The sequence below is a fragment of the Sander lucioperca genome, chromosome 19 (genome assembly GCF_008315115.2).
Source record: "Sander lucioperca isolate FBNREF2018 chromosome 19, SLUC_FBN_1.2, whole genome shotgun sequence".
NCBI classification, from domain to species: domain Eukaryota; kingdom Metazoa; phylum Chordata; class Actinopteri; order Perciformes; family Percidae; genus Sander; species Sander lucioperca.
The window spans coordinates 31,335,354-31,346,079 of record NC_050191.1 but is presented as its reverse complement, the minus strand read 5'-3'; the positions used below and the strand labels follow the sequence as shown (position 1 = coordinate 31,346,079).

Sequence of the window (10,726 nt, the reverse complement as noted above, 5' to 3'; positions counted from 1 at the left end):
TGTGTGTCTCTGTATGTGTGTTTGTGTGTGTGTGTGTATGTGTGTCTCTGTATGTGTGTGTGTGTCTGTGTGTGTGTGTCTCTGTATGTGTGTGTGTATGTGTGTATGTGTGTCTGTGTGTGTATGTGTGTGTGCCTGTGTCTATGTGTGTGTGTGTGTGTGTGCGTGTGTCTATGTGTGTGTGTGTTTGTGTGTGTATGTGTGTATGTCTATGCGTGTGTCTGTGTACGTGAAACTCTGACAGATGTTCTGCAAAGACTGTAACTCAGACATTGTTACTATTTCAGAAAATCATCTTTTCCCCACAGAAACACAGAAGCCTTCCTGTTCTCTATAATACCCAGAAGTCATTGCATGACGCAGCGTTTAATTGGCTCTCATGCAGCGACAAAGATCCAGTTGTGAGTGTGGTTCATGTGACAGACAGATGTTTCCTCCGTTAATCACCGTGTGGTTGAGATCTCCAACTGTCTGTCTAGGGACATGTCAGAATGGGTTCAGAGAAAAGTGACAAAGACATCTAAAAAATTGTTAAAAAAAGAGAGAAAAACGTTGAAAAAATCCTCAAAAAAGGCAACAAAAAACCGAAAGAAGCAACAAAAACTTCATTAAAAAAGTGCATAAAAAGGCGACAAAAATGTCTAATTTTTTTGCAAAAAAACTCTAAAAAAGAGAGACAACAAACTCTGATAGAAGCAACAAAAACTTCAAAAAAAGCTACAAAAAAGGCAACAAAACTTCGGAAAAACTGTTAAAAAAAAAAAAAAACTTTGGAAGAAGCACAGAATGGATTTTAAATGGGTATTATACACCCCAATTTTTCAATTCAATTCAATTTTATTCATAGTATCAAGAGTTCTAGTGGGACAATAAGGAACTGAGCTCTTCTAGATATGATGGTGCTTGACCATTTAGAGCTTTGTAGGTCAGGAGAAGGATTTTAAATTCAATCCTGGATTTTACAGGAAGCCAATGCAGAGAAGCTAATACAGGAGAAATAATGCGCTGCAGCATTCTGGATCAGCTGGAGAGTCTTAGAGTGCCCATATTACGAAAAAAATCTCTTTTTCTGGGATTTGGGGAGTTATTTTGTGTCTCTGGTGCTTCATACAAACTTTGATAAAAAACCATCCATGGTGTTTAGAGTGAGATACGGTTTCTGAATGTGTCCTGCCTTCAGTCTCTGGGTGAGCTGGTCAAAATCTGCACGGCTTTCTACGTCACTAGCTGAGACGAGGGGCCTAGGGGGCTAACCGTTAGCATGCTAGCTCATTCTCAATGGCAAAACATTGCTACAACACACACTAGTTCACCATAATTTACAAAAGAACTACTTCCATGTCCCTGTTCTGCAGGTATTCACACAAAGTTGGAAGTGTGCCCTCGTTTAGAAGAAGTCTCCCGGCTAATCCTGCCTTGTACTACTGAAGTTGGAGAAACAGCTAGCTAGCTCATGTAGTCCTTACCTAGCTACTGAGCATGTGATCTTACCTAGCTACTGAGCATGTGATCTTACCTAGCTACTGAGCATGTGATATTACCTAGCTACTGAGCATGTGATCTTACCTAGCTACTGAGCATGTGATCGTACCTAGCTACTGATCATGTGATCTTACCTAGCTACTGATCATGTGCGACTGCCAACAAAGATGTTACAGCAGTGAGAGGTCTCACTCTGTAGCTAAAACAGAGACCTGAACACAGGGTGAAAAGAGGAGCTGCAGCAATGGGCAGTGCAACAAAAATATAAAATTAAACCATGTAAACCTATTCTGATACAATCTCAAATTACAATTATGAACCTGATAATTAGCATAATATGAGCACTTTAAGGGACTTATTTGGGCAACCTGAAAGCCTGGAAGTAACGAATGCATGGACTAGTTTTTCAGCATCGTTTTGAGACAGGATGTGCCTAATTTTGTATATGTAATAATGTTACGAAGATGAAAAAAGACTGTTCTTGAGGTTTGTTTTAAGTGGGCTTATAGGATATATCCTGATCAAAAATAACTTCTAGATTTCTGACAGTGGTGCTGGAGGCCAGTAGCCTAGAAATCCAGACGCACACTAGCAGCAGCAAATGTAATTTGCAGCCAGGGTCTTCTAGCAACTCTCCGTTGGCTTGCGAGCTGAAAAAACCAAAACTCTAGTCAGGCCAATCACATTGTGTGTAGAGTTGGTGGGCGGGGCTTATGGCTACTGCTGCTCTTCTGGAAGACTTGGAGTTCAGCTTTTCTTTGAGAAAAGAACAAAGAACGGCACTGAAGTCATTCTTAAAAAAGGAAGATGTGTTCAGAGTTTAAAGTTGAATCTATCAACTAGCTCTGCTCTGATTGGTTGGAGCGCTATTGCGTGCAGAGGGAATTTGAAAGACAACTGTTTGTCCCGCCCCTCAGATTGAGACCAGCCAATGGTGAGTTCCCAGACCCAACATCTGGATGTGGGGCTGGCTGGTCAGGCTAGAATGCCAGGGCAATACCATCCAGAGTAGCTATATCAAACTGCATTTCGTTTTCTTTGTACTTTGTACTCTGCACAATGACAATAAAGTGGAATCTAATCTAATCTTTGGATAATGAGGTTTGGAGGTGTTTGGGGTCCAGCACAATCCCTTCAGTTTTCTTTGAGTTTAACATCAGAAAATTGTAGGTCATCCAGGATTTTATATCTTTAATGCATGCTTGAAGTTTGGCTAACTGACTGGTTTCATCTGGCTTAATTGATAGGTATAATTGGGTGTCATCTGCATAACAATGAAAGTTAACTGAGTGTTTCCTAATAATATTGCCTAGAGGAAGCATTTATAAGGTGAATAGAATTGGTCCAAGCACTGAGCATTGTGGAACGCCATAGCTAACTTCAGCGTGCCTGGAGGATTCATTGTTAACATTAATGTAGTAAATTATAGATCCAACGCCAACGCCCTTTTTAAAAATGCTTTTCCTGTTTCTCCTCAAAGTATGACAAAATCCCCAGTCTTAGAAAAATCCACAAGAGTCCGAATCAGATGTAAAAAAGAGTTTTAATGTGCTCGAAAAAAGTTCGAGCACATAACACAAAAAACCTGAGTAAGTTCCAGACAGCTTACTGAAGGGTCCCTTTTTCTGGTATCGTCTTATATCTGCCAAAAGAGACTTTCACCCAAAAGACTTAGACTTCTCTTTATTGATCCTTTTGGGATGACTCCCGCAAGGAAATTAGATTTCCAGCAGCAGATTTTAGCAGCTTACAAAACACTCAAATAAGAAATCCACCAATAACCGTTTTCAGGACATGCTGTTTATGAATCCAATTGGATACTTTTGAGTCAAAGGACCTCCTTCTTAGGGAAGTCCCTTGTTGATGTCATATTGCAGACTCACTCCGCTCTCTTTTAGCTGACTTTGCCTTTCCCTCGCCAAAGCCTGAGGCCTTGGCTTTGTGCCAGTCTCTGACATCTGCAGCTGGCAGCAGCATGCATAGTGGTATGACTAGTGGGGGAAAAACCTGGGACTTATCTCAGGCAGCCGCAAGACGTCACCTGTCTATACCACAGAGGCACATATCATATATTTGCCCTTAAAGTGGCCATATTATGCTCATTTTCAGGTTCATAACTGTATTTAGAGGTTGTACCAGAATAGGTTTACATAGTTTCATTTTCAAAAAACACCATATTTTTGTTGTACTGCTCATTGCTGCAGGTCCTCTTTTCACCCTGTGTTCAGGTCTCTGTTTTAGCTACAGAGTGAGACCTCTCACTGCTGTAACATCTTTGTTGGCAGTCGCACATGATCAGTAGCTAGGTAAGATCACATGATCAGTAGCTAGGTAAGATCACATGCTCAGTAGCTAGGTAAGATCACATGATCAGTAGCTAGGTAAGATCACATGCTCAGTAGCTAGGTAAGATCACATGCTCAGTAGCTAGGTAAGATCACATGCTCAGTAGCTAGGTAAGATCACATGATCAGTAGCTAGGTAAGATCACATGATCAGTAGCTAGGTAAGATCACATGCTCAGTAGCTAGGTAAGATCACATGCTCAGTAGCTAGGTAAGATCACATGCTCAGTAGCTAGGTAAGATCACATGATCAGTAGCTAGGTAAGGACCACATGAGCTAGCTTGCTGTTTCTCCAACTTCAGTAGTACAAGGCAGGATTAGCCGGGAGACTTCTTCTAAACGAGGGCGCACTTCCAACTTTGCGTTGAATACCTGCAGAACAGGGACATGGAAGTAGTTCTATACAATTTATTTTGTAGATTATGGTGAACTAGTGTGTGTTGTAGCAGTGTTTTGCCATTGAGAATGAGCTAGCATGCTAACGGTTAGCCCCCTAGGCCCCTCGTCTCAGCTAGTGACGTAGAAAGCCGTGCAGATTTTGACCAGCTCACCCAGAGACTGAAGGCAGGACACATTCAGAAACCGTATCCATGGATGGGTTTTTATCAAAGTTTGTATGAAGCACCAGAGACACAAAATAACTTCCCAAATCCCAGAAAAAATGATTTTTTCATAATATGGGCACTTTAATATAATTATAAACCAGAGTTTATCACATTTTGACACAACAACATCAACAAATTGAGATTGATCAGATAAATAGGACTTAAACCAGCTTAGTATGATTCCTTTAATGCCAACTAAGTGTTCCAGTCTCTGTAACAGGATGGTACGGTTAATAGTGTCTGTGCAGCACTAAAGGCCGCTTTACAGTCGCCGTAGCCGAGCTTGCGTGCGCCAATGTGACGTCAAAATGACGTAGATCTCGCTGGCGTGCCAGGATTTTGAATGGGCGACCACTCTATTTTTTTCAGCGGCGCACGACAAAGCGGAAACAGGAAGCATGGACGAGCTCGAGAGCAGCGTGATGCCAGGACTCTCAGAGTGACTGCAAGTCTCTCTTGTAAACTCACTGGGTTAAGATCAGGGTTCAAAATTAACTTTTTCATCCACCAGCCAAATAATTAGTGAATGTTAAATTTTTACTAGCCACTCAATAGAGTAATTTTGTTTTTTTTGGCTGGTGAGTAAAGCAAATCTACCAGCTAATTGCATATTTTACCAGCATTTGGCTAGTAGATGGTGCTAATTTTGAACCCTGGTTAAGATGAGTTCTTTTACGGTGAATGAAAGGCTTGATCCCACCAAGTAGGTCATCAAATTGTTGTGCAGACATTCTGAAGTATTCAAAGTGCTTCTCTTCGTCTATAATCCTCTATTTTTTCATGAGGATAATTGAACTCACCATATTTATGTCTGGCGTTATTCAAAGGATGAATATTCCACCTTCTTTTTCTTTGTTTCTTTGCAAGCAGGCTCAAAAGCAGCTGTTCTTCCTCATCCATTGACTCCAATATCATCTCAGCCCCTGTTGACATTGACGTCAATGCTGCTGCCAGTTCTGCCGTTGTTTACCTTTTTCAGTCAGTAGCTTTTGCTCATTAGCGCCACCTTTGTTCAGGAGAAGACTGCAACTAGTGTCACGACCACCACGCGTGTGTATAAACAGTTACGACGCTCCCATGACGTCATACTGGCGCTCGACAGCTCGGCTGCGGGTGAGTATACCCCACGTTTGAGATCTAGTAAGACAAGTACGGAGACAAGTCCTTTGTCTGAAGCAGTTAGAAGGTCGTTAGTGATTTTCACCAGTGCCGTCTCTGTGCTATGATGCTTTCTAAATCCTGACTGAAAGTCCTCAAATAAACTATTCCTATGTAGAAAGTCACATAACTGATTAGCGACTACCATCTCAAGGATCTTGGAGAGAAAGGGGAGGTTAGATATAGGTCTATAGTTGGCTAAGACCTCAGGATCGAGGGTGGGTTTTTTCAGAATAGGTTTTGTCACAGCTACTTTAAATGACTGTGGTACATAACCTGTTAATAAAGACATATTGATCATATCTAGTAATGAAGATATGATCGAAAATAAGCCACAAAAACAGCTGAAATCTTGTTTATGGCACCAAATTGTGAAACAATCCTGAACCTTCAGAGTTTCAGATTCACAAACATCAAATATATTATATATTATATTATTAAAATATTCACATTCAATCAATGGACGACATCAACTGGATTCACTTCTCCAGATGTTTAATCTCTTTTTGCATGCAGCAACACGTCAAAACATTTGACCTTTCCAGTAAATTGTGTAATTTGTTGAAATCAGAAGTTAAAGTAAAAGGCACAGCTGAGGAAGAGGAAGGTCTGGTTTCATGCCAAACAATGATCGTCCGCCCTGTACCCTAAATTATAAAGCCTCCTGCACACTGGCTGCGTGGCGTGAGCATGGCGTTTCTGTTGCGTGTCAGTTGCGTAGAGGCTGCGTGGCGTTTTCTATGTCTTTCACCAGAAAGGTGTCTGACGCGGCGCTGCTGCTGCTAGCCGTGTCTGTACACATGGATGTTTCTCATAAACATAAACATAAATATATTCTGATCTGATTACAGCAATGACAACGTCGGCAGGATTGACGGCAAAATAGGCTCCAGAATATTTCCTTCTGGATTGACAGGTGCAATATTTGAAAATCTAATTATTTATTATTATTTTAAATGACATTTATATCTGCATTTATATCAAACCTCGAGACTTTCAAACATCAACATGTCATTTATTAAATGTATTTGTGTCAAAATGACATATAAACATCTTTTCCTATTCTATGTTGCCTGGAAACGCTTCCAACACGCTTGCATGTGGCGTGAAAAATAGGCATCGGTCCTATTTCTAGCATGCACGCTTTTTCAGCGCCTGAGATGTGCGTGTCACACTCTAACCTGTTAACATGGGAGCCAAAATAAAACCGAACACGCCACGCAGCTGACACGCTCACGGCACGCAGCTGACACGCCGTTCACGCCACGCAGCCGACACGCTCACGCCACGCAGCTGACATGCTCATGCCACGCTCACGCCACACAGCCGACACGGCGTTCACGCCACGCAGCTGACACGCTCACGCCACACAGCTGACACGCTCACGCCACGCTCACGCCACACAGCCGACACGCTCACGCCACACAGCCGACACGCTCACGCCACACAGCTGACACGCTCACGCCACACTCACGCAGCCGACACGTTCACGCCACACAGCTGACACGCTCACGCCACGCAGCCAGTGTGCAGGCCTAAGAGAACTTTTGCTACAGAGAGACTGAACAGGAAATGACACAAGTTATTTTAAAGCCCTCAAAGATTTGGGTGCTTTGGAGGAAAACAATCGGCGCTGCAGCCCCAGAGGCTCCGCCCCCTTGATGGATCAGCTGTTCCGGTTTAGAGAGCGAGGACGAAAGGCACCAGCGCTCCTCTGGTGTCCGGCGGCGAGGGCAGCACGTTGGGCAGGAAGCCCTCGCTCTCCTCCCGCACGTCGAACTGCAGCGTGCTGCTCCTGTTGACGCAGTAGATCCGCTCGCCGAGCACGGCGCAGCGAAACGGCAGCGTCTCTGAGAGCGGGAAGCTGGCCCCGCCGTGCCAGGCCTTCGCCACCGTGTTGTACTTGTACACGCTCACCGCCGCGCGCTCGCGCTCCACGTCGAAGCGGTACACGAGGCTGCGGTGAGCGACCATGTCCGTGGAGCGACGCCGGCTCTCGTTGAACGGACACTCCTCCCACTCGTCGCGCCGCGAGTCGTAGCGCAGCAGGCGGTAGAAGAGCGAGCCCCCGGAGACGAACAGCTCCCCGCCGCAGGACGTTGCCTCGTGAGCGACGGCGAAGGAGCCTTTGGGCAGCGGAGCCACGGCGCTCCATCGGTCAGCGCGCGGGTCGTAGCGCTCCACGGTGAACAGACACTCCCCTCCGACGGCGTACAGGTGTCCGTCCATGGACACCAACTGCAGCTGGCAGCGCGGCTCGCTGAGCGGACGGATTTGGCTCCACAGGCGCGTCCGCGGGTTGAAGCAGAAGACTCGATCCGATGCTTTGGCGCCGCTCATGCCCCCCGCCACAAACAGGTAGTTGTACAGCGTGCACATTGCCGAGCCTTTGGCCGGGATCTCATCCGGCAGACGGGTCAGCTCCTCCCACTGCCAGCGCTCCGATTTATGACCCGCTTGGCTTTCCGTATCGAGACAAAACACCCGCCTGGAGTCATCCTGCTGCGGGCTCTGTGGCCGGCTGCTCTCCCGGCTCCCCCCGCGGTCGTACACCTCGCTGGTTTCAGCCACCGCCAGCACCTTCACAGAACAAAAATAAAAACTAACTTACAAATGCAAGTAAAAAAGATAAAGACACAATAACATTGTTTTATTTACTTTGCTTATTTTCTTAGTTTGTGTAGTTTTTGGTGCTTTTTTGGTTGTTTTTTCTAGACATTTTGTCATTTTTTCCCTGACGTATTTTTCGTATTATTCCCACTATTTTGAGAAAAGAAATGTCATATTTTTTGTCATGTCTTTCAACATTTTTCCCAATTGTTTTCTTGCTTGTTTTCAGACATTTTTGACACTTCTTTTCCAACATTTTTTAAAAATATTTTTAACTTTCCTTAACTCACTTGGACTGCCAGCGCCCCTTTAGCATTTTCCTACACTGACTTTACCACGGGCCGGCCCTCATATAACATGAAAAACATCTTGTTATTACAATAAACTTCTCACATAATAATGTGACACTGATACTACGTTTTTCTTTTAATGGCCCGAGACACACCGAGCCGATAATCAGCCGTCTGACAGTCTGGCGAGGTTGGTGACTTGAGTCTGGTCGGTGTGCTCCGTGCCGTCGTCCGTCCGAGGGGCCTTCATTTTGGCTGATTTGACATGTATAATCGGCGGGGCGGGCACTGCCGGCAGTCAGACTCAAATGAGCCATCTGATTGGTAGAGAGCTAACCAGGAAACGGCGAGCGGGATGAGCGTGACTAGAGCCTCTCAAAATCTGATGATAATCTTCTAAACTGACAGATTCAGCAGCTGCACGGCCTATTTCTCTCTTCAAATGTTTTCAGAAACACGTTTCGGTGAACTATTTTAGTCCAATATGAGATCGTATTCTGAACGAGCCGCCATGACAGTCTGGCTTTGAATTTCCGGAGAAACCAGACCCACGTGACATGTTCGTCCAATCAGCTGCCGGTTTTCATTTTTTGGGCAACAATACAGATTAGCACCGCCTGCTGTTATGGAGACGTATTACGTCTCGTCTCTTCGGTGTTCTGAGGAACTTTTTGGACCAACTCGGGGAGACTGATCAGTCACACTGGCTTTACTGCCGACGGTCGACCGTCTGGTCGGTGTGTCTGCAGCTTTTCAGGCCTGACAGCAACATGCTTCCCTATAAATCCAAGATAAAGACACAATAACATTGTTTTTTAGTTACTTTTTGTCGTTTTTTTCCTGACATTTTTTTTCTATTATTGCTATTTCGAGGGAAAAATATTTGTATTTTTTGTCACATTTTTTCCAATTTCTTTCATTTTTGACAGTTTTTTTGCAACGTTTTTGGCACTTTTTTCAACATTTTTTAAAAATCATTTTTAACTTTCCTGAACTCACTTGGACTACCGGTGCTCCTTTAGCATTTTCCTACACTGTCTATGAAAAACATGTTATTACACAAGTTATTACAATAAACTTAAAAATAACGTCATACCGAAACGTTTTTCTTGGCAGAAATACGCCTAACCTTAACCCCAGTAACAAACCCGGTGGCAGCAACATGCTTCCATACATATCTAACATAAAGAGAGAATAAAAGAGACCTTTCGCCCCTCCATCCTCCAGGCCAGGATAAGCTCCCTCTCCCCGGCTGTGAGCCGGCCGAACACACCGGGGGTCCTCAGCACTTCCAGGTAGTGGTCGCTCATGTGGCGGTAGAGCCTCTCCTTCTCCACCTCCCTGCCTTCCCTCTTGGCTGTTATCAGCAGCTCCAAACACTTCTCCAGCGACATGTCTGCAGAATCTGCGGGTCTCTCCACCTCTTTGCCCTCACTGCTCTGCATTTGATCCGGGTTTCTTGCGTATCAGATCGATCATGCAGCCTGTCAGAGACGATTATATTGCGTCTGGAGAGATCCAGACTCCTGTCCTCTGTCTCTCCTCGCCACAATACACGCCCCTCCTAGCTTCTCCTCTCCTCCCTTTATTCTCTCTGTTGCTTCAAGTTTCAATTCTCCCTCTCTTCACACTCGAATTAAGTCGGCAGAAAATTCACCCTCCCTTCTTTTTCCCCTTCTGATCCTAACAAGTCGTTTTAGTGCCTAATCTAAAATCGCCCTTTGCGGCTTAATCTATAACTGTAAAGACTGCTAAACGGGAAAACGGGGGAAGAATTTTCTGCACCTAACGACACCTGTTATCTCTAGAAACCGTCCCTTCCGGATCTTCCATCCTCCGCTCTATTCAGCGGGGCGCGGTGCCTGGTGAAGCCGGGATTCTACGCTTGCTGGGCGGGGAGGTTTGCTGCGTGTGTCCGCTGCAGAGCCCGGAGGTGTCTGCGGACACAAAGGCTTTCAGTGGCTGCACACTGGGCTCTGTGTTCTCCGTGCTGACGCCCCGCTGTCCCCTAAAGAACAATGAGTCTCTGCAGAACTCACACTGCATCCTTTATACAGTAAAGATAGGCCTACGTTAGAGAAAAATATATAATTATCAGCATCAAAATAAACCTAAAGGGCAAACAGTCTTCATTCTGCAGAGTAATATACTGTATATCTCTGCAGAGGTCACAGTGTGTGTGTGTGTGTGTGTGTGTGTGTGTGTGTGTGTGTGTGTGTGTGTGTGTGTGTGTGT

At 44.8% G+C, this 10,726-nt stretch overlaps 1 protein-coding gene across 1 annotated transcript; it reads right to left on the bottom strand.

Annotated features, from left to right (window-relative positions):
* Window positions 1-7,074: 7,074 nt before the first annotated feature.
* Window positions 7,075-10,495, bottom strand: LOC116061551 (kelch repeat and BTB domain-containing protein 11-like). Its single transcript, XM_031315816.2, has 2 exons — window positions 9,697-10,495; window positions 7,075-8,171 (listed from the first exon to the last, which is right to left on the bottom strand). Exons 1-2 carry the CDS (start codon window positions 9,934-9,936, stop codon window positions 7,272-7,274), a joined length of 1,140 nt encoding a protein of 379 aa, XP_031171676.1. The 5' UTR covers window positions 9,937-10,495; the 3' UTR covers window positions 7,075-7,271.
* Window positions 10,496-10,726: the final 231 nt, after the last annotated feature.